The 23709-nt window shown below is 49.5% G+C and overlaps 2 protein-coding genes across 3 annotated transcripts in view; one reads left to right on the top strand and one right to left on the bottom strand.

The window, feature by feature from the left end:
• KCNIP1 (potassium voltage-gated channel interacting protein 1) overlaps window positions 1–23709 on the bottom strand; it is a 408536-nt gene that overhangs the window by 370136 nt on the left and 14691 nt on the right. The gene's annotated exons all lie outside the window — the stretch shown is intronic.
• Window positions 3147–16086, top strand: KCNMB1 (potassium calcium-activated channel subfamily M regulatory beta subunit 1). Its single transcript, XM_061393191.1, has 4 exons — window positions 3147–3310; window positions 7188–7345; window positions 8704–8875; window positions 14269–16086. Exons 2-4 carry the CDS (start codon window positions 7212–7214, stop codon window positions 14536–14538), a joined length of 576 nt encoding a protein of 191 aa, XP_061249175.1. The 5' UTR covers window positions 3147–3310; window positions 7188–7211; the 3' UTR covers window positions 14539–16086.

The following is a 23709-nucleotide window of genomic DNA, read 5'->3' as shown; positions in this document are numbered from 1 at the left end:
CTGGGTTGGGAAGATCCCCTGGAGAAGGGAAAGGCTACCCACTCCAGTATTACTGCCTGAATGTGAATATGTATGTGTACATGTGTATGCACATGTGTGTTTGTGCATATGTGTGTATGTATATGCATATGTATATGTATATTTCCATATGAATGTGGATCTGTCCTGGCACATAGTAGATGCTTGATGAATGTAAATGCTCTCCTATATTGCTGCCCTTCTGTTCTTTCTGTGCAGCAGTGAGCGACTTCATAGAAGAGTATACAGAGGATTTCTAAATCTCCCCCATACACGTCACGCAACAATCTCAGGCTTTTTAATTCTTGGTTCTGTAATACCACCATCACCAGCAACAATAACAGTTCCCTTTCTAAGTCACTTCCAACATGTTCCAGTTATTATGGCTGCGTTACAAATCTTCTCAAAACATAGGGGCATAAAGCAACCATTTAATGTGTTCACGTATTTTGTGGATGGGGAATTCCTAGAGGGTACAGGAGAGCTGGGTGATGTCTGAGGCCTCAGCTGGGGGACTTGAAGTCTGGGGGCTGGAGTCGTCTGCAGGCTCCTTCACACACTCATTTGGGAGGTGCTGTCCGTTGGCCGAGAACTGAGTTGGGCTGTCAGTTGAAACACCTAAGTGTGGCCTCTTGGCTTCTTCACCAAGAAGAAGAGTGTCAAGAGAGAGCGTCCAGTGAAACCCGCCCCACTGTTTACCACTTAATCTTGGGAATCACAGTGTCACTTCCAGCACATTCTGTTAACAAGGCAGTTACAATCTCTGCCAGATTGAAGGGGAGTGGACAAAGAAGCACCCTCTTGATGGAGGTGTGTTCACGGCACGCTCAGAGCAGAGCGCACGGGATGGGATGTGCGTTGGTGTACAGTCCTGGGAAAACGCAGTTTGCCACGTTGTGTCAGGCAGCTTAGATGATCGCTTATTCCTCAAAAACCACTGAGGGACTCACCATACATATCTCCATCCTAGAGATGGACCAACTGAGGCTCAGAGAGGCCAAGTACTTGCCTTGGGCAGTATATTTAACATCTCTGAACCCCAATGACCACCCTCCCCTCTATAAAAAGGGTAGGACGAGCTCTACCTGAATATGACTGTGAGCCTGCAGTGCTTATTACCTTATGGGATTGTTGGAAGGTTCAAGTCGGGCAAGCAGTTTTGTGATCTCTAACCCTCTGTGCCAACTCAGAGCACCTGTCTTTATCAGTGGAACATCATTGTTTCCTTCCTTTCACCTACAATCATCTGCCCCACACAAACCCCATAGCCAGCCAGGGAGCAGGGTTTCCACCCACATACTCTCAAGAGAGAGGCATGTCAAAGCATTTTGGCAAGAGTTTGCTTCGATGCAGCAGGAGGATATACCAGCCCCTGTATGTTCCCATCTTCCAAGGGGAGAGTACTTTGGGAAGAAGGCTAGTGTTTGCTTATAAAGTCCAAATGTGTAACTCTTAATACCTCTAGTCAGTTACAAGAATGTAGCCCTTTAGCCGTACTTTTAAAAGGCTGTCTGTTGTACTGAGGATCTCTCCCCCAAAGGAAAAAGAAGGACCAGCATTTTTGCACGAGGTCACAGGCAGGAATCTTCTGGCTCCTGCGTGGGCCAGGACCATCTTGGAAAATCACCCCTCGGGATTCATTCTGGGCCATGTCCTTCACAGCCAATGCTGCATCTGCAAGGTCTGAGGCCTTTAGACGCCCTCTTGGCTATGGTGCCCGTTAAACAGACGATTTACTCTCCTGTTAATAGGATTCAATTACGAAAAGGGGTGGGAAGGGACCTCACTGCTGGGGAGAGTTTAGGGGCCTGAGCACTGCTCTCGTTTTACGGCCCAATAGGCTGGTTGTCTCATAGCAACAGAGGCAGAAGTGAGGAGGGGCTAGAACTCTTTCAGTTGGCAGGGCTGAGCTGTGCCCACCTCCCCAGGAGCTCTAAATTATCAAGTGGTGGGTGTCTGTACAACAGAGGTGAGCTTTTAGGTCTTAGAGCAGCACCAGGCTCGGAAGAGAGAGCCCCGGCTCTGTAATCTGGCAGGACCAGCTTTGACTCTGGCTCCTGCATTTGGGGACTCCCCAGGTGGCTCAGTGCTGAAGAATCCGCCTGCCAATGCAAGAGACCTGGGTTCTGTCCCTGAGTCAGGGAGGTCCCCTGGAATAGGAAATGGCAGCCCACTCCAGTATTCTTGCCTGGAGAATCCCATGGATAGAGGAGCCTGGCGGGCTACCATCCACGGGGTTGCAAAGAGTCGGATACGGCTGAGCACTCACACACATGCGTGCACATACGCAGCCCGCACTTAGAGCAGCTAACCGTGGATGAGTAATTTAAGGCCTTGAGGTTCAGATTCAGTGTCTTCAACTGACCATGGAGTAAAGTGAGGGGCAGAGATGCTAGGATCATGCCAACAACCACTTTAAGGATGAAAGAGTAGAGAGAAGTATGTTTTTGCCTTCAAATGTTATTGCTCACTTGTCTCTTCTGTTGATGGGAACACATCTCTGCCCATGCGCCCAAACTGTACAGTTTGACCACCGGGAGGTCACCGGGCCAAGCAGGCTCTTCTTAGACCTGGCCGGCTGGAAACAGCCGTGAAGCGCTCACTGCTCCCGGCTTCTCCTTGGTTGGTCTTTAAAAGGTGAGTTTCTCTTTTCCTGCCCCAAATCGCCACCATTTCTAACTCTCATCACTACTTTGTACAAAGTAAGGTTTAAAAATCCCAAGAGGCTCAGAGAGGCATTGTGACCTGCCTGGGGTCACAGAGTATACAGTTGTCAAAGGCTGAGGGTTTTGGCTGCTGGGCGGGTTGGAAACGCCAGCCCCTCCAGCTGCCCCACCCCTTAGAGCTTCCACTCCTCCTCCCTCCCTTCCGTTGGCAAAAAGAAACTCATTTCCCATCCCAGACTTCTCTGCCAGCCCAGAGAGATTAAGTGAAGAAGAAATGTCTCCAAATATACCGAGATGGTCTTTCCTGGCTTCTCAGATTTGCTGTCTGTGGTTTGAAACCTGTTGCCCAGTAGATTCTGGGAATTGCAGGGCAGGGGCCTGGGTAACAGCTGCCAGCCCCTGGGCTGGGTACCTGCCCTCTCGAGTTTGTGTCCTGGGGCTGTGTGCTCAGACTTGACCATGTTTGGGCATGGAGGCTCGTCTCAGACGAGAACCAAAGGCCGCTTCCCCAGAGACGGGCTGGGAGCCCAAACTTCCTGCTGCAGCTCAGGCAGCCTCTTTTGGGTGGGGGCTGGGGACCAGGAAGAAAAGGGTCTGCCGAAGACTCGCAGGGCACCCAGGAGACTGTGAGTACTGAGGTCAAGGACACTGCGGAAGTGGTTTCTCCAGAGACTGGGGCTAGAGCGGAGACCTTCGCTGAGGGGCGCCGGCAGTGGGAACTCCCTGCCTCGAGGGGCTGGCCATCAGGACTCCGGGCTCCAGAGGAGCTGGTGTTAAGCCCCACAGGACTAGAACTGCCGGACCCGTGGTCTGGCGGCCTGTGGGGGGCTGGAGGTGGGAAGAGGGGTCCTTGGCCCCGTCACTGGAATGGCTCAGTGCCCTGGCCCTTGTCTCAGCCTGCAGAGCAGCCAGAGGGCAGCAGCCTGGAGATCAGGACCAGCCCTGGCACTTGTCACCAGGGGAGGGGTGGGGCAGAAACAGGCCCAGCAAGAGCACTGGGGACTTCTGATGCAAACCTCAGGGTTTCTTTCTTAATAGTAACAGTTAATATTTATCAAGGGCTTGCGTTGGGCCAGGCAATGTGATGTTTGGTACATCATTTGATCTTTATCAGAACTCTCGAAAGCGGACACGATCGCGCTTGTTTTACAGTCACAGGTTGCTGGGTGACAAAGCCAGGATTTGATCCCATGCCTGATGATCTCAGAACACCCCCTGTCCCTCACTCCACCAGACCCTTAAACACTGTCTTCTTTGCCCTGAAAAGGATGTCAACCCAAATATCGGATTACTGAGGAACCCCCAAATCCCGCCTTGCTTGGCCTTTCTTCACCTTTCCTCAATCCACCCCAGACCTCCAGTGACATTTCCAAATGGAGAGCTATATCTCAAAAGTCCAGAGATATTTAGCAGTTCTCAACTGAGGAGTTCTTCTGCGAGTCTAACTGAAATCCCGCATTTTACAGCTGCAACCCATTTCTCCCTGTGCAGACCTCAGGGGGTCTCAGCGGTTCCCACCCTTCCTGCTGCCTAAAGGTTCTCACTACAGATGTTGAAACTTAGGACTATATCTGTATTCATATCCTCACCCTACTCTTTTATCCTGTGTGGTCTTAGAAGGATTTATCAAAACTCTGCTAGCCCCCTCCCTTAGGGTGAGTGACAGTCTCACTAGAGCTTTGCAGACACGAGGGATCTGAACAAGTGGCCGGGTCCAGACTGCTTTATCTCCTTTCCTCCTGAGTGCCCAGACCCGGTACACTGGGAGTGCCCGGGGGAGGGGATGATGATGTGGCAGACGGGCCTCCTCAGTCTCAAGGATGCTCTGACTCTCTCAGGGAGGGACTGGTTCTACTGTGGGCACTCAGCCTAGGTCCTCCCTCCGAGGCGTGATCCCGTGTTGACCCTAGAGCCCTGTGTTCCACAGCCCCAGGGATAGGGCCATGCACCAACCATCCCAGACAGTCCTGGGAAGGAAGGCTGTGTAGGATTTTTGCCCATCCCTAGGTGGCTGTATTCTTTAGCCTGCAAACACATGTGTGGGCTTGTTAGACTGGCCCTAGGTAAATCATGATGTGGGCTGTCCCATTTCCCACAAGATGGAAGGACAGAAGGACAAACGTAACAGGAAAAATAGTTGAATAGCATGTCTCTCATTGTCAAGATTTTTTCCTTTGTGACTTTGTAGTATCTCTGTTGGAATGTAGGGAAACCACACTTCTCTGTGCCCCAAATGTGGGAGAAAAGTCATCATTGGGTATCATCCCTATTAATCACTGTGGAGGGCGTGACAGGGCTGTAACCTTGGTATCTGACCCTGGAGTCTCCTTTTTAGGACAGTGGGGGTCTGGGGACACCAGAGTGGGGAAGAAGCAGGGTGGAGATCTGAACACTTGAAGCAACTTAACAGAAGAGAAGTTGAGTAGAAAATAAGACACTTTGTTGAAAATCCCTTTGAATCAATAACGCCTATCTCGGGAATACTCACTCGTTCATAAAAATAATGTTTATTACCTTAGGGACCTGGCAAGGAAAATAAAGTCCTTCCTGATAGCTCGCTAACATTTCCCCTAATTCAGGGGTTACAGAGAAAGGCCCCATGGCCCTGTTATCTTTGGTAGAAATGCTACCTTAAGCAACAAACAAAAAGCAACAACAAAGGGATTTACTGAAGCGATGGGGCAACTCTGGAGAAGGCAATGGCACCCCACTCCAGTACTCTTGCCTGGATCCCATGGATGGAGGAGCCTGGTAGGCTGCAGTCCATGGGGTCGCAAAGAGTCGGACACAACTGAGAGACTTCACTTTCACTTTTCACTCTCAGGCATTGGAGAAGGAAATGGCAACCCACTCCAGTGTTCTTGCCTGGAGAATCCCAGGGACAGAGGAGCCTGGTGGGCTGCCATCTATGGGGTCGCAAAGAGTCGGACACGACTGATGCGACTTAGCAGCAGCAGCATCATGGAGCAAGTCACTGACTGCACCGGAAATCCATACCAGGACAGAAGCCGGGATGCTCTGGCTCCAGGAGGGGCCTGGGGAACAAGAGTGACCCTCCTGGTGGGGGTTCAGGGAGGAGGGGCTCTGCTTGCTCTGGGAGAGGCAGGTCCTGGAAGAAGGATGAAGGGCTTCAGGCCCAAGACGCAGGGAGGCAGGAAGCCGCCCATCACTTGCACCATTTCTGCTTGGGCTCAGGGGGGCTCAGGTCCCCAGGTAAGAGAGCAGCTGCTGAGGCCACGTGATGCCACCTGCCCTCGCGGAAAGCAGGGAGGCGGCTGTTTCAGGATCCCCACGGCTGAAACCCCTCCTGTCGCCCCGATGTCTTGGCTGCCCTCTGGCGGACCTGGTGCCCCTTCTCTGCATGCTTCCCCTGCCCAACCAGCCCTGCTGTGGGAGTGGTTTTTTATTTAAGTTAGTTAAGTTTTGACTGCTGGGTCATTGTTGCTGTATGAGGCCTTTCTCTGGTTGTGGCGTGGGGGGGTAACTCTCTGGTTGCAGCGCACAGGCTTCTCATTGCGGCGGCTTCTCTCGTGGAGCACAGGCTCTAAGCGCATGGGCTTCAGGAGTTGCAGCACGTGGGCTGAGTAGTTGTGGCTCACGGGCTTAGTTGCTCCATGGCATGTGGAATCTTCCCGGACCAGGGATCGAACCCGTGTCCCCTGCGTTGGCAGGCGGATTCTTATCCAGTGCGCCACCAGGGGTGTCCTGTGAGACTGTTTCGGCTCCAGGTGTCTCTGAGACAAGTGTCCTCGGAGGATGTGCATGGATATTCCCCCTCTGCTGCTTACAGTATTAGTTTATCTCCTGTATTAGTTTCCTATCGCTGCTGTAACGAATTAGCACAAACTCAGTGGCCCCAGTAGAAATCTATGCATACACAGTTCTGGAAGGCGGAAGTTCAAAATCAGCAGCACGCTGGCAAGGCTCAGTCAAGGTGTCGGCAGGGCTGCGCTCCTCCAGAGGCTGCAGAGGACAACGCTTGGTTCCCTGCCTCTTCCAGCTTCTGGGAGCTGCCAAACCCCTGGATGACCGCATCACTCCAGCTTCAGCCGCCCTGGTCATAGCCCTCTGTCTTTTCTGTCTCATCTCCCTCCGCCTCCTTCTTGCAAAGATCCTTGTGGTAACCTTTAGGTCTACGTGGATAATCCAGGATAATCTCGCTATCTCAAGAGCCTTAATAAAAAATCTTTGCCATGTAAAGTAACAGTCACAGATCCTGGGGCTGAGAACATGTGCATCTTGAGGGCCATTACTGAGCCTGTCACACATTGGGTGACCTCGCGCAAGTCACGTTATCTCTCTGAGCCACGAGCCCTTCATCTGTAGAATGGGGATGATAGTATTTGCCTCTCAGAGCTGGTGGAAGGCTTAAATGGGGCCAGAAAGCCCTCTGAGTCTTCCAAGCTCTGCACTGAAAATAGAGACAATGTTGATAGTTGATCACCCTCTCCTCTCACCCGTCACTTGTGCTGATTCCATGTCCGTTTGCCTCTCTGATCCTAGAAACGTCTGCTGTCCCCAGTGGCCATGGGAAAGAAGCTGGTGATGGCCCAGAGGCGGGGAGAGACTCGGGCCCTCTGCCTGGGGGTGGCCATGGTCGTGGGCGCCGTCATCACCTACTACATCTTAGGCACAACTGTGCTGCCCCTCTATCAGAAGAGGTACCGGACTCCCCGGCCTGCTCCCACCCTCCAGTCAAAGGATCTGGCATCTGTTGCCATGTTGTATATCTCGAGTGACAGGGAGCTCACCACTTCTACTATATACACCATTTCATTTGAGGGCCTTTCTGATAAGTAGGGGGCTTTCCAGGTGGCACCCGTGAAAGAGCCCGCCTGCCAATGCAGGAGACAGGGGTTCGATCCCTGAGTCAGGAAGATCCCCTGGATGAGGGCACGCAACCCACTCCAGTATTCTTGCCTGGAGAATCCCGTGGACAGAGGAACCTGGCAAGCTATGGTCTATAGTGTTGCAAAGAGTTGGACAAGGCTGAAGCGACTTAGCATGCACTGATAAGTAGGAAGTGTCTACATTGAGCTAAATCTGTTCCCCTGGAGCTCTGCTCTGGAATCTCAGAGAATGTCCCATGCCTTTGTTTTCTGATATGTCAACCACGTGAGCTTTCAAAGGAAAGACTGGGAAGTTCCTGATCTGTTCTCTAATGAGAATGAATACGCTCAGTTTTCTCAGCCTGATCTTAGGACAAATCTCAGACCCTTGCCTCTGGGCATGTTCCGGCGGCCGACAGCCCCCTTCTGTCTGGCAGTGTGTCTCCTGCTTGATAGATGGAGGTGAGTCACGACTGATTTGCTGGTGTGTGGCTGAGCCCATCAGCCTCTCCTGGGTCTGCTCCTGCCTCACGTTTTACGGTGCTGGAGCCTTTCCGGGCTGGAATCCTACCGAGTGAGGCACTGCTCAGAGTGGCCAAGTGCCTCCAAGACATTTCCTCTGGGTTCAGAGCCACCCCTACCATATTCCCCACCTGGGCACAAATCAAGCTCCTCCTCCATCTACTCTTTTTAAGGGAAGGGTCACAGATTCTGAAACCATCCAGACCTGGCTTCAGGGACTGTGAGCCCTTAGTAAAGTCACTTGACCTCTCTGAGCTTCTCTTCCACCCTCTGCAAGATGAAGATGGTGTGGACAAGGGGTCTGAGGTCTGGCTGCAGACCAGAGTCGCTGCGAAGAATGTTGAAAATACATCAACCCATCTTAGAAATTCTGATTCACTTGTTCTGGGGTGTGGCTTGGATGTGAGGATTTTTAAATCTAACCTGGGTTTAGGGTGAGCAGTGGGGGCCAGGCCAGTTTATGTAGATATTGTCCAAGAGGCCAAAAAACTGATATTCTGATTTTATGATTGCTCCCCAGGACCCAGGGACTCTGGGGTCATGCTCCTTTAGTGCTGGTTGCTAACGGCAGATGGGTCTTGGTCCTGAGTCTCTCTAAATGGGTTTGTGCTGGGCGCTCTGTGACACCCGGGTTCTGAGATGTGTTTGTGTGTGCATGGTCTCCCCAGCGTGTGGACCCAGGAATCCACGTGTCACCTGATTGAGACCAACATCAGGGACCAGGAGGAGCTGGAGGGCAAGAGGGTGCCCCAGTACCCATGCCTGTGGGTCAACGTGTCGTCCGTGGGCCGCTGGGCAGTGCTGTACCACACGGAGGACACTCGGGACCAGAACCACCAGGTACTGACTGGGTGGGGAGTGAGGACACGTCCTTTTAACCCTGGCAGGTGTGTGCTTGTCCCCAGCTGGCTCCCGAATCCCACTCTGGAGGAGAGCAAAGACTGGAAAAAGATAAACCCAGTTGACCAGGGGCCACAGCTGGTCTGAGGCCCAGCCAGTCTTAGCCCTTAAGACCTGCCACTGACTGGCTGTGTGACAGGGGCTTGGCCCTGCCAAGCCTCAGTTTCTGTTAATTGAAAATTGAAGTGCTGCTATGAAGTCAAGGACTGTGTATCATGTGCCAATCTTGACGTTGGCTGGATAGCAGGCACTCAGAGGAAGCAGCTGGTAGTGTTCTTATTCCATTCTATAACGTGGGTCAGATGAGAAGCCAGACCCAGAGCTGATCTCACATACAGGAACCCCCGTGACTCCCCGACTCCCCACTATAGGAGGCCAGAGGCCCAGGTTTGGAGCAACACTTAGAGGTCAACACTTGGAAAGTTTTCCTATCACTGCCTCTCAATGCCCCCCTCATACCTGCAAATCTACCACTGCAGTCCTTTCTGTAGGAGACACAAGTTGACCCATTTTCATTCATTCGTTCGTTCAACCATCACTTCCTGTGTTAGGGGTTGGGTTCAAGAAAAGAGAGCTCATACACGAAATAATACCTAGTAGAGAGGGCCAGTGCCGTAGAGAACAGTGAGGTGAGGGTGTCAGAAAGGCACTGGTGTTAAGAATCAGGCAGGTACTGGTTACACAGAAATGCAGAGGCGGGCATATATGTCGAGGGGACACAGAGAGCAAGGTACGGGGAAGGAAGGTGGGGAGATACAGGATTCCAGCCCCCAAAGAGACAAAGCTACAGGGCGGGGTATAGCGAGAAAGAGCTTCCGAAGCAGCTTAGGGTTTATTCCCAGAGGCCGTCCACACCGCCAGCGTGGGCAATTAAAATGGGCTTTTTGGGGGTAGTTTTTCTTTTTTTGTTGTTGTTTTTTGAGAGAAGCAAAACTTTAATGAAGAATGCTACATGTTATTGAAGGTATTTAGTTCTCATATTAAAAAAATATTACTTAAAACATTTTACTAAAATTTTTTTTTTGCTCTCAAGACAGTCCTCAGAGATGTCTGAGAGAAATAGCATGCACAACACAGTTGGAGAGAAGGAGAGGAGGTTTAATTCCAGCATAAGACACTGACACCGCACAGGTAGGGAAGCGACCATTTTATAGAGAATGGGATTGGATGTTTCTATTCAATCAGGATTTTTTTTTTTTTTTTTTTAGCTTTAACAGTTCAACCAAAGGAAGGAGATTGGGAAGAAGAGATGGGGGGAAGGGCTAAGCTCATTTACAATCACCATTTTACAAAACACCACACTGCTTCAACCACACGAGACACAGAGGTTGGTTGTAGCTGTGCAGCCCAGCAAATACGTAGAGCAAATGCCAAGGACGCAGGGTTGATGTAATAGGCCCACAGTTTTAAAGAGACTGATTCTGTCAGGGTGGTCTCTCATCGACCTGAGCCGGGAAGACATGAAGCTCCTTCACATTTTCATCAAAGGCCAGAGCTTTGCTGGGAACTAAGTTCACTCCAAATAATGCTCCTGGCGCTGGCTTTAACAGGAAGTAAAGTTATTTGCAACTCCTAATAGAATTCACCATTTCCTAGGGGAAGTTCTACTGATTACCAGGGAGTTAAATTCATGCAAACCATACAGAAAGGAAATACTAATTATATTCTGGTGCTGTACAAGCTGTGTGCCTGTTTTCTGCCAAGGACTACCAAACTGTGGAATTAAAATGTGATCAGGGAAACTGGGGCTCCTCACCTCTGGGTGTTAGGTCCTCCTGGGGTTCTTAACAAAACCAGGGACTACCAAACTGTAGAATTAAATGTGATCCTCACCTCTGGGTGTTAGGCCTTCCTGGGGGTCTTAACAAAACCCGGGTCCTACACCAGACCCACTGAAGCAGAATCTCTGGGCTTTCCAGGTCATTCTAAGTTTCCTTGGGATTTACTGCTGTGAGCAACTGGAGTCTTTAAAAGGTGTGGGGTGCTGGCGGCACGATCAGAGTGATATGGATGAGTGTGGGGGTCAGTTACTGGGGGGAGGTGGGGGCCACCACAGCTGGGACACAGCTGGGACAAGGATGGATGCTGACAGTCAGAACTTGGCGGCTGATGGGGTGGTAACGGGCAGGGTGCCTGGGGGGATGGTGGGCTCGTGAACAGGCCTGGGGGCTCCTGGTGAGCTGGGTCTGGGCAGGCAAGGGGCCTGGCTGTCCTGTCGTCACTAGCATGACTCAGCCACACCCGATGCAGCTAGGGCCTCCGCACCTGTCTGAATCAGCTCCTCCCAGGACCCCTGCCTCTTCTTTGGCATCCAGGGCCCCTGATTTATCCCCAGGATCAAGAAGCACATTTTCAAAGACAAACAGAAGTGGTCACTGGTGCGATGGGAGTTGGGAGCAGGCTGGTTTGCAGGCTGCCAGCTTGGAGGAGCTCGAGGTCAGACCTTCCCCTGAATGGGCTCCCAGCAGCCTGAAGCCTGCCTGCTGGGTTCGGAAGGACAGCATGGCCACCACCACATGTTCAGTCTTTTCTCCCAGAGCACCCAGGCGCCCCCAGGAGTGGTGCTGAGGGCAGGCTGCTGCACTGCTGTGATGGGGGAAGGGGACGTCATGGCTTTGCCAAACAGCAGGGTGGTGTACCAGCTGCTCTTCCCACCTCTGTTCAGCTCTGTGGTGCCAGGGCCTGGGTGCTTCAGGATGGCTGGGTGTCTTCTAGAGTGGCTGTGCAAGGCTGTCTCCCCCCACCTCCATTCTGAGGAAGGAGGTGGCTGTGCAAGGCTGTCTCCCCCCACCTCTATTCTGAGGAAGGAGGCGGCTGTGCAAGCCTGTCTCCCCCACCTCTACTCTGAGGAAGGAGGTCACCAGCTCGCTCTTGGTTTATCTCATGAGACTTAGCCTGAGAGGTTCTAAGCTCCTTTTCATGGTCTGTGCTGAGGACAGTGACACCATGGGGCTTGGGAGAGAGGCTGGATCATTTAAGATCCCTTAGACAACTGGCACTAATGGTAAAGAACCCGCCTGCCAATGCAGGAGACATAAGAGATGCAGGTTCGATCCCTGAGTCAGGAAGATCCCCTGGAGGAGGGCATGGCAACCCACTCCATCCTAACTCAATTGGCTAGGTTAACCAAGGTCACAGTCAGAGGCAGTGGGGAGACTCGGGCCAGGCCCTTTCAGCTCAGGATTCGGGATCCACTTGCTGCTAGGACCCTGGGCTTCTCTGGTGGCTCAGATGGTCAAGAATCTGTTTGCAATGTAGGAGACCCGGGTTCCATCCCTGGATTAAGAAGATCCCCGGGGGAAGAAAATGGCAACTCACTCCAATATTCTTGCCTGGAGATTCCCATGGGCAGAGAAGCCTGGTGAGCTACAGTCCATGGGGTCACACGGAGTCGGACACGACTGAGCAACTAGTGCAAGGCTAAGACCTTAGAGTCCCCAACAAATCTGAATGCCAGACTCCTCGGGAGACAGTGGCTCCCCAGCCTCGGCGGCTCCCCAGCCTCGGCTGTTCCCTGGCTGGCTGGCGATGTGGACCTGCATCTGGATGCAGCTCCGCCCTCTCTCCAGGCTGTCAGAGCTGCAGTGCAGCCATCACCTCTATGCTGGACTGAGTGCTGTCAGGGCAGGCAGCCTCGGGGCAGGACCTCACTCAAATCCAGGGAAGAACCCAGGCCTGGGGAGGAGCTGGCCCGACACTGTCTCTCATTTTGACTCATTTGACATGATTGTATAGGGCAGTGGTCCTCAAACCAGTGCCTGAAGTAGTTCCCAGGTTGCTGAGCCCCCTCCTCAGAGATTCAGAGTGAGCAGGGAGCCTGTGCTTGTGGCCAGCCCTCCAGGTGGTCTGCTGCAGGGGCTGCGGGGGCCCACCCTTGCCGAGCATGTGCTAGAGGCTTGCGTAAGCTGCGTGCAGACCTCCCAGGATGGGAGAGAGAGAAAGCCAGGGTCTCTCCTTTCTGCCTTCTCTGCAGAGCTTTCCAGCTGGACCTCATCTTTCCAGGCCGCAAGGTTCCTAATCACAGTGATCAGTGTCAGAATTAAACATATACTGGGCTCTGTCTGCACAAAGCTCTTTTAAATGCATTCTCTTTTTCCTTTGAATCCCAGTGTCAAATACCAGCTGGCCAACATCTTGGGTTTTGCTCACACAGAGTTAGACCTCATAAGTTTTCAATTCAAATTTTCACCAATATTTTAAAATTGTGAGAGTCCACATTAAAATCTGGTATTTTGGCTTCTCTTACTGTTTTGGAGGCCTGGCTACAGTAGGTCTTCTGGATGGCACAGCATCCATTGTCCAGATGGAGTGATGACTGCCAGGCTGGGTGTGTCTGGCTCTCTCCATCACCCCAGGCCCCACCACGCCCTGACAGTTCTCCCTGGCACCAAGGCAAGCGTCAGTTGGTCCCTGTCATCTTATTCCCTCACTGCTTCCCTTGTGGGTGTTACCTGTGTGAGCTTTGTAGGCAATTGAGTGTATGACCTCTGCCCTGAATCCAAATATAGAGCCCACTCAGCCTATGTCTCCCATTGGTCTTCTTAGACAGATAAGTTTGAAGTTCTTTAGTAAACTCCTTTGAAAAAGGTACTGCTTTTAACCCACTTAAGTGATGAAGACATCAAGGCTCAGCGTGTGTGTTAGTATCTCAGTCGTGATAACTGTTTGTCACCCCATGGACTGTAGGCTGCCAGGTTCCTCTGTCCATGGAATTCACCAGGTGAGGATACTGGAGTGGGTTGCCATTCCCTTCTCCAGGGGATCTTTCTGACCCAGGGATCGATCCCAGGTCTCCTGCATTACAAGCAGATTCTCTACAATCTGATCCACCAGGGAAGCCCTGTTAAGCAATTAGCCTAAGGTTCCTCAGTGGCTCAGCTGTAAAGAATCTTCCTGCAATGCAGGAGACTTGGGTTTGATTCCTGGGGTGGGAAGATCCCCTGGAGGAGCAAATGGCAACCCATTCCAGTATTCTTGCCTGGAGAATCCCGTGGATAGAGGAGGCTGGAGGGCTACAGTCCGTGCAGTAACACAGAGTTGGACATGACTGAGCGACTGAGCACTGCAAGTGATGGGAGCAGAGCCAGGGCTCCAGCTGGGGTCCCCGCCTCCCAGGGTGCAGTGTGTATCCTGACAGCTCCCAGGCCACCGCCCTCCCAACCAGCACCGCGTAGGCACCCCCTCAAACCACGCAGTGTGCAGCCTGCCAAGCTTTGGACAGTCTTGAGTCCACCCAGGCGCTTGAATCCAAAGCTGGTGTTTTCCTTCATTCCACACCAGGCCCTGAGAAACAGGGATTTCAGTCCCATGCGTGCTCTTGATTCTCCCTACAGTGCTCCTACATCCCAAGCAGCCTGGACAACTACCAAGTGGCCCGGGCCGACGTGGAGAAGGTCAGAGCCAGGTTCCACGAGAACCAGGATTTCTTCTGCTTCTCCACGACTCGGGAGAATGAGACCAGCGTCCTGTACCGGCGCCTCTATGGGCCCCAGAGCCTCCTCTTCTCTCTCTTCTGGCCCACATTTCTGCTGACTGGCGGCCTGCTCATCATTGTCATGGTGAAGATCAACCAGTCCCTGTCCATCCTGGCGGCCCAGAGGTAGATCCACACATGCCCATCATCTCTCGGGCCACTCTCGCTCGTGTCCCGTGCCCCCTCTCCTGCCTTCGCCCCCTCCCCCTCCACTGCACGGATGGTCTTTGGGAAATCCCTTAGTTAAGTCATTTCCTGCTCAAGACTGTTCAATGGCTCCTCAGGACCCAGGAGAACTGAAGGTCAACCTGTGATGGTTCTCCATCCCGGACCCCACTCAGTCCATCCATCTGAGTCAGTCCATCCCTGACTCAAATCTGTTTTCTGCTGTTCCGCTGTCCACTGGACTGATGCCAATGAGTCTCACTTCTGTGCCTGCTGGGCCCTCCCAGGAAGTGCTCCCCAACAAGCCTCCATTCCTTGGAATTCCAAAGTGAAAATAGCAGCAGCCCCATAGACACAGCACATTCATCAGTGGGACATCGCTTGTTTTCAGCATTCTCAGATCCGTATACATTCTTATACCAATATTAACAAATATAGGTACAAACTTCCAGTCTTGAAGTCATGGGGATATAACTGCAACATGGTGACAATAATTAGTAATACTTTGCTGCATATTTGAAAGTTGCTGAGAGAGTAGATCTTAAAAGCTCTCATCATAAGAAAAAAAACTGTCACTGTATATGAGATGGGTGTTAACTAGAAACTGTTGTGGTGATGATTTTGTAATACATACAGATATTGAATAATTTTGTTACACACTTGAAAACTAATATAATCTTATATATTGATTATACCTCAAGAAACCAAATATATACACAATATATAGGCTATAAGGAAATTATACTAACATACATAAAAAACATTAACAGTGGGATTTATTAATTGTAATTTTCTTCCTTCCTTTTATTTTTTATACTTTTCTAAATTTTCAACAATAGAAAAGCTTGGTTTCACTGTGTTTATTTTTAATCAGAACAGTAACAACAGATGTAATTTTGGAAAAAAGTTTGAAGGGGTAAGCTCCCCATCATCAAGCAGATGGAAGTGGCCTAGTGGACAGGTTGAACTCCAATCAGACACAGGCTTTTTTTTTTAATATTTATTTTTAATCGGCGGATAATCGCTTTACAGTGTTGCGTTGGTTTCTGCCATACAGCACCATGAATCGGCCACAGGTACACCTAAGACACGGACTTGTGAGAACACACAAGTTTGAGAATCCTGGACAGAGGGAAAGTAAACACAGAGATGGGGATTCATGGTTTTCAGTGTAGATTAAATACAAGGTACCTGGGCCTGCCCTGGCGGTTCAGTGGTTCAGCAAGTGGTGAAGCAATGTCAAAGCAGGAGACACAGTTCTGATCCCTGGTATGTGAAGATTCCGTATGCGCTGGGCAACCGAACCTGTTCACCACAACCACTGAGGCCGCCTTCTAGAGCCCACAAGCCAGAACCGCTGAGCCCAGGTGCTGGAGCCGGTGCTCACACCCAGAGAAGCCACTGCAACGAGAAGCCCACGTGCAGTGCTGGGGAGTAGCCTCCACTCGTTACACCCAAAGATGTCCACGTGCAAAGATGAAGACCCAGTGCAGCCAAAAAAAAAAAAATACAAGGCACTGACCCTGCAGGGGAAGCAGTCTCAGTCTTGGGGAGGGATAACTGGGGGAAAGGCACTGACCCTGCGGGGAAGCAGTCTCAGTCTTGGGGAGGGATAACTGGGGGAAGCTGTCATAGATCCACCAACACTCCAAAAACTTGTCCTAGAGCAGTCCTTCTCAAAGTGTGGTCCCCGGACCAGCATTCCTGGAGGCTTGTGAGAAAGGCACACTCCAGGCCCTCTGCCCAGCCCCACTGACCTGGAGACCACGAGGGGGTGGGTGGGGAGAGGCTGGTGGGGTCCCGAGGAGCTGGGCAGTACTCCGTGTTTTAACAGTGACTGCAGGGGACTCTGCGTGTGCTTGAGCATGAGAGCCACAGGTATAGAGAACCACGGTCCTGCCCAGGACTTTGGGGAAGGAATCAATGCCTTTTTCAGGTCAAGTCCTCAGCTGGGCTTGAAGTTAGGCTGGTGTCTCTGAAGGTCCCTGGAGCTGATTCCAGGTGCAGCCCTGGGAGTGAATCTTGCCTCCACTTCCAGCAGACTGCATGTCTCTCATTCTCCGTTGTGTCATCTATAAAAGAGAGAATGTCCCTTTTGGGTGGTTGGGAGAGCTGAATGAGGGTTTGACACATACTGGGCGGTCAAAATGGAAGCTGTTCTGCGGGGAGCTGCCCGGGAGAACGGGGTCCTTTGTCTGAAGGACACAGCTCTGGGAGCAGCCTCAGTCCTTGAGGGTTTGCTTGCAAACATAGCTCTCTGTCCCGCCACCCCAGAGATTAGGCGATTATTTACTGCAGACACCTGGAGTTCTGGGCAAACTTCTCACGCACAGGAAAATGTTATCTGGTGTAAGAAATAATAACAGGGTACCATTCCCATGCTCTCAAGATTTCTTGTGACTTTTTGTAAGATGTATAGGTCAACCAAGAAAAATGTTAACTGTCTTGTCTTTCTCACGCTCTCCTGTATAAATATAAGATGCTGAATAAAGTCGTGGTCAGACCGCTTCCCTTTGTGGAGACGTGTCTGAACCTCTCGACCCCATCTTTGTTGTAGCATTCTTTTGCTGTAGTTTTCTTTCTCAGCCGCGCCGTGCACGTTCTCGGGACCTGATCAACTTTGCCGGCTGGCTCCGGCACTGTTCTTAGTAACAATAAGAAGGAATGAATATTCAGAAACTTTCAGACGAAAGTATACCAACAATAATGTTAACTAGCATTTTTTGCTGCTTATTTATTCCATGCTGGGCGCAGTGCTAAGAAGTTTGCCTCATAAAAATTCAGTGAGCATTACTGAACCCACCTCATTGATAAGGAGAAGCAGCATAGGACAGAGGTTATATACATGGACTGGCTTCAACACCCAACCGTATTACTCCCTAGCTGTGTGGCTTTGGACAAATAACCTTCCTGTGCCTCAGTTTCCTCACTTGCAACATAGGAACTAATCATAATATTTCCCATTTGGGGGTTGTTAGTATTAAATGAGTTATTGTATAATGTTCCTAGACGAGTGACTGACACATGGTGAGTGCTGTATATTATGAAAAACTGAGGCTCTAAGAGGTCATTGGCCAAGGTCAACCAGATAGTGAATGAGGAACGGGACTTGAGCCCTGAGCTGTGTGATTTCAGAGCCTGGCCTGTGATTCTTTAGCTGACTCAGTCACCGGAAGCCCCAGGGTCCAGGTAAGGAACAGCGTTGCATCCTGGGATCCCCAAGGTATTCTCATGCAAGTCAGGGATCAGGGATCCCTGATGCAGCTTCACACCCTCCGGGTTCTTACTAGAGACAATCCTTCCAAGGGGAAGTAACACCCCACTCCCTGGAGCTTCTTCCTTCTGGGCTCGGGGACATCTTAAGAGTCCCGTGAATCTAGCAAGTCTTGTTGGGATATTGTCTTATAGTTTGGTAAGATCTTTTCTTTGGGGGAAAATTAGGTAAAAGATCTATCTGTGTGTTTCTTTACAACTGCATGGGAATCTACAATTCCCCCCACACTGAAGTTTAATTTTTTAAAAAAGAAAGAGTATCCGCATCATGAATCTCATTTATAGGGGTTTCTTTGCATATGGTTTTCATGCACCTGCGTTTGGGGCTGAAATACACCAAAATGCAGACTATCCCAACAGCCCCTACAGGGGAAAAGGCCACCACCCTCTAGCAAGAAGTACCTGGGGAGGCCCAGGCCTCACTGCCCCATGCATATTGACACTGAACTTCCTCTGCTTGAGACAAATGCCTTCCTCCTGTCAATGGAGTTTGGCCTACTTCTATCAAGTCCTACACCTACCTGCTGGTCACGGAACTTCAAGCCCAACATGGGCATGAACTAATGGGGATTTAAGCATGATGGAGTTAGACACGGAGGAGAAATGTTTCTGGAACAAGGGCGGCCTGGGAGCAGACAGCCCTCATTAGTTCTTTAAACAAATCACTCTGCTAACAAAGTCTAGGGCTGGCGCTGTTTTCGCCTCTTCTCTCCCGGGCCAGGGAGTCCCGCCTGGAGAGGTGCGCCTGGATCGCTCGCCCAGAACTTGGATGGCGTGGTGGAGATCAGTGGCAAGGGGACAGGGAGGGGCAGAGATGAAGCAGACACAGTGCCTGCTCAAGGGGCTGACCATCCTGCTGCCCCTTCTCCCTCCTTTCCCACCATTATCAAGGGCTTCCTTCTCCACAGTGAAGAACCTGATTGATGCAAACTCAAAATAATGCAATGAAAACTATTACTCAAACCTCAATTTTTGTGACCTCCTGAAATAATGCTAGCCTCCCCCACCTCCATCAACAATTCACCTAAAATTCCTCCTAATTTCAAAACTCCTTGGGTGTGCAGATTGTAGGCTGCACTCACCGTATTGCTAATTGGCAGCACAGGCTGGTGCATAAGAATAGCAAATGTCTTTTGCACTTAGAGGAATTTGAATTATATACTTGCAAAGATACTGTTTGATCACAGTGCAGCTATCTTATGCCTCATCAGGCACTGCCCTTTCGTATGTAGGGAAAAGAGACCAAAGCAAAATCAGAAAGACATGAAGAAATTCACCATGGTCTAGGGTAATGGTTCTTTAAAAAAAATTTTTTTTTTTAATGTAGACCATTTGTTAAGTATTTATTGAGTTTGTCACAATATATTTCTGTTTTTTTTTTTTTTAATATTTTTGGAATTGATAGACTCCAAATGCTGCTTCTAGAGAGGAGGCAAGGTATTTGAAGACGTGCAATTGTATCTGTAATGTTAATATGAAGCAAATGTGACAAAATGCTAACACATTAGTTTTGAGGGGTGCTTTCTGAGGAGCATATGGGTGTTTTATATTATTTGTTCTATTTTTCTGTGTTCAAATGCTTTCTCTAAAATAAAAGAGTGAATGGAAACAAAAATATGTTTGGTTTTTTGGCCATGTGGCATGTGGGATCTTAGCTTCCCAACCAGGGATTGACCCCTCACCCCCTGCACTGAAAGGAGGAGTCTTAACCCTTGGACCACCAGGGAAGCCCCTAGGGTAATGGTTTTCAAGTGGAGGCCGGCAAGGTCAGAATTATTTTCATAATAATATTTACATACTGCCTGCTTTTTGCAGTCTCAATCTCACCATGTGCGGAATTTTTCAGGGCTTATGTGTGTGACATGTGATATCACAAAAGACTGAACACGGACCTGAGAAACCTGTTGTCTGTTAAGCCGAGCACGAAAGCAATTTGCAAAAAAGGAAAACAATGCGCCCTTTCTCAATAATTTTTTGAAAATGTAACTATTTTTAATAAAATATAATCTTTTGTTAACCTGGAATGGGTTTATCATTGTTTTAAAATAAATTCATTTAAATGAAACATTCTGAGTTTTCATTCCTAAAATGGTTCAGTTCAGTTCAGTTCAGTTGCTCAGTCGTGTCCGACTCTTTATGACCCCATGAATTGCAGTACACTAGGCCTCCCTGTCCATCACCAACTCCCGGAGTTCACCCAAACTCACGTCCATCGAGTCAGTGATGCCATCCAGCCACCTCATCCTCTGTCGTCCCCTTCTCCTCCTGCCCCCAATCCCTCCCAGCATTAGGGTCTTTTCCAATGAGTCAACTCTTCGCATGAGGTGGCCAAAGTACTGGAGTTTCAGCTTTAGCATCATTCCTTCCAAAGAACACCCAGGGCTGATCTCCTTCAGAATGGACTGGTTGGATCTCCTTGCAGTCCAAGGGACTCTCAAGAGTCTTCTCCAACACCACAGTTCAAAAGCATTAATTCTTCGGCACTCAGCTTTCTTCACAGTCTAACTCTCACATCCATACATGACCACTGGAAAAATCATAGCCTTGACTAGACGGACCTTTGTTGGCAAAGTAATGTCTCTGCTTTTGAATATGCTATCTAGGTTGGTCATAACTTTCCTTCCAAGGAGTAGTGTCTTTTAATTTCATGACTGCAATCACCATCTGCAGTGATTTTAGAGCCCAAAATAAAGTCTGACGCTGTTTCCACTGTTTTCCCATCTATTTCCCATGAAGTGATGGGACCAGATACCATGATCTTCGTTTTCTGAATGTTGAGCTTTAAGCCAACTTTTTCACTCTCCACTTTCACTTTCATCAAGAGGCTTTTTAGTTCCCTTCACTTTTAACACTGGTTAATATAACCCATATAAACCAAATCTCTTCTGGAGTTGTAAGTGTGTTTTTAGACTCTAAAAGGATTCTGCGACCAGAAAGCTTTGGAACTGCTGACCTCGTGTGTCCGGAGACAGTCGGGGTCCTCTTGCTCCTCCTCACTGTGCCCTGTGTGCGTCCATGGCCTCCTCTAAGCTTCATGTGATCCCTACTTGGAGCCAGGAGGGGAGCTTCCATTTCCCCATCTCTCCTACCTCCAGGGTCTCTCTGCCACCAATGGATTTGTTCATGAATTATCTTCCTGTTCCTTAACCTTCATCATGTCGATTCAAAGACGGAATTCGTCATCTCCCTAGATTTCCACAGCTCTCCCTTCCCACTCATATAAAGCACATGCTCATCAGACAACTTCCTTAAATGCTAAGGAGGATGGGGAAGAGATGTGTATAACCGTAGAACAATCAACTCCCGACTGAGTGTTAGACAAAGGTGGTGCTTCATCGCAAAGGTTGTGCCTCCCTTCTCAGGTACAGAGACTTCAACTTCCCATAATCTCCCTCAACCCACACCAACTGCCCTCAAGCTACATGAACTAAAAACAGGGGCTTCTGTGGCCTCCACAGCTTTCAGACATGTTTTCTGTCTCCAGTCCCAGGGAGACTGTTGCCCTGAGCCTACTCTGTCCATTCTGGAGCCCTTGCTTTTTGACACTCCTTTGTTTTCTTATATTCAAACATAAACTCATTTTCTCTGAAGGTCAGTAGTTCTTTAAAGATCATCTAACTTTTCCCCACATTCTAGTCTGGTGCTTGAGCCCTTCTTATAATGTTTCTCTTTTTCAACTTATGTCAACATCTTTTTTGACAAATAACTCATTGTATGGGGAGGCAGCTCCTTCTATTTCAGGATGTATTTAGCAAATTACTCCTTGGACTATAATCTATCATCTGCAATAATAAAAGCTAATATTTGTTGAGCACCTGTAGGCTAGGATCCAGGCTAAGCTTTAATATGTATGGTTCATTTAACCCTAACAAGGTCCTTTAAGGCTGTTATTGCTATCTCAACTTCATAGATGAGGCAACAACAGTGCAGAGATTTAACTTCCTGAAGGTCAAAAGTTAGCTAACAGCAGAGCTGGAATTCAAACCTGAACAGTATTGTTTCAGACTCTACGCTCTAACCACTGTGCACCCTTCCCCCTGCTGTTGTTCAGTCAACCCCAAGGACTGTGGCACACCAGGCTTCTCTGTCCCTCACCATCTCCTGGAGCTTGTTCAAACTCATGTTGGTTGAGTTGATGATGCCATCCAACTGTCTCATCCTCTGTCGTCCCCTTCACCTCCAGCCTTCAATCTTTCCCAGCATCAGGGTCTTTTCTAATGAGTCAGTTTTTCGCATCAGGTGGCCAGAGTACTGGAGCCACAGCTTCAGCATCAGTCATTCCAATGAGTATTCAGGTTTGATTTCCTTTAGGATTGACTGGTTTGAATTCCTTGCTGTCCAAGGGACTCTCAAGAGTCTTCTCTAGCACCACAGTTTGAAAGCATCAGTTCTTCAGTGCTCAGCCTCGTTTATGGTCCAACTCTCACATAGGTACATGACTACTGGAAAAATCATAGCTTTGACTAAAGGGACCTTTGTCAACAAAGTTATGTCTCTGCTTTTTAATACGCTGTCTAGCTTTGTCATAGCTTTTCTTCCAAGGAGCAAATGTCCTGCTTCTTAGTCTCTGCCTAATGTCAAAAATGGCAAATTCTCGACAGGACTGATAGCTCGTTGGGTGCCTCTGTATACCTTCCCACAGAGCCCAGGCTCTCAAATGGCTCCCTGGAGCCACATCTCTGAAGAGCTCACAGATGTGGAGTGACACCCAAGCAAAGCATTTGGAAAAGCCCTGAAAAGATTCAGATGGAGAGCTGCCGACATGGACAGGCGGATGGAGTTAGCTATGCTCTGCCTAATGCCGCGATAGCCCAGCCCACAGCCCATCAAACACCCGGCAGCAACCCAGGCATGCTACAGCCACAGCAATCCATGAACTGGTCACCATATTAAAAAGCAGGGAGGAAGAGAGGCTGTGCTGACTTGTCTCTTTCTTAGGGACCTCACACTTCTCTTGGTCAACCCTGCTTTCTTCTCCAGGTGTTCCCAAACCACTGGTTCCATACTCCATTCCAGAACTTGTCGAGGAGTGGATAGCATGCTTATTTATACACAGCTTCAGGATTTTCTTTTGCAATCATCAATAAAAATTGGGCCACGTGACGCCTTCTTGGTATCTAATTTTTCTGTGACTCTGTTGGCCATGCACGTGGTATTCTTTGAAACATCTTGTACACATGTGTCTTTAAACACTGTTTTGTATGCTGTCTGTTGGTTCTTTCCAATTCCCGGAACTGAAATAGTCTGAGTCATAAGCCAGGACCTCGTTGGTCTGGAGCAGCCTGAGCCTCTGACTTCCTGTGAGTGTCTTAGCCACACCGGTCCATCACGCTGCAGGGAAGGTGTGAAAGCCAAACAGAAACTGGTGCCATTCGCCCCTCCATTGGATCATGCGCCCCAAGCAGACTCAGTCATTCTACTCTCTCTTTCAGAACATGTTTTAAAGGCTTTTTCTTATTCTTAAATTTTGGGGGAGGTAAGTTTCAGCTTAGTGTAACCTTATTCTTCTGGTTCTAAACTATGTGTTTTATTTATTTTTGGAAAGGGGGCCTGCAGGGAGGAATGCTCAGAAAGGTGAGAGTTCGAATCTAGATTGTCTATGAATCTAGGCAGTTGTACTCCATTTCCTCAACTGGAAAATGAGGGACTTCCCTGGTGGTCCAACAGTTAGGAATCTGCCTTCCAATGCAGGGGGTACGAGTTCAGTCCCTAGTTGGGGAACTAAGGTCCTACGTGCATCTAAGGTGCAGCCCCTTCAAAAAAGGAAAATGAGCACAGCATCCTTTGTCTGATAATTCAGTGCAACGCTGAATGTGAAGTGCTCAGCACAGCCCTTGGTATACAAAAGATGCTCAGCAAATCT

The sequence above is a fragment of the Bos javanicus genome, chromosome 20 (genome assembly GCF_032452875.1).
Source record: "Bos javanicus breed banteng chromosome 20, ARS-OSU_banteng_1.0, whole genome shotgun sequence".
NCBI lineage: Eukaryota > Metazoa > Chordata > Mammalia > Artiodactyla > Bovidae > Bos > Bos javanicus.
This window is presented reverse-complemented; position numbering and strand designations above follow the sequence as displayed.

What these genes read in the sequence shown, in the direction of transcription:
- KCNMB1 (XM_061393191.1), top strand. Translation starts at nt 7,212, where the DNA reads ATGGGAAAGAAGCTGGTGATGGCCCAGAGGCGGGGAGAGACTCGGGCC. An exon ending in CTGCCCCTCTATCAGAAGAG is followed by an intron (nt 7,346 to 8,703) that starts GTACCGGACTCC and finishes TGGTCTCCCCAG; the next exon opens with CGTGTGGACCCAGGAATCCA. An exon ending in CTCGGGACCAGAACCACCAG is followed by an intron (nt 8,876 to 14,268) that starts GTACTGACTGGG and finishes TTCTCCCTACAG; the next exon opens with TGCTCCTACATCCCAAGCAG.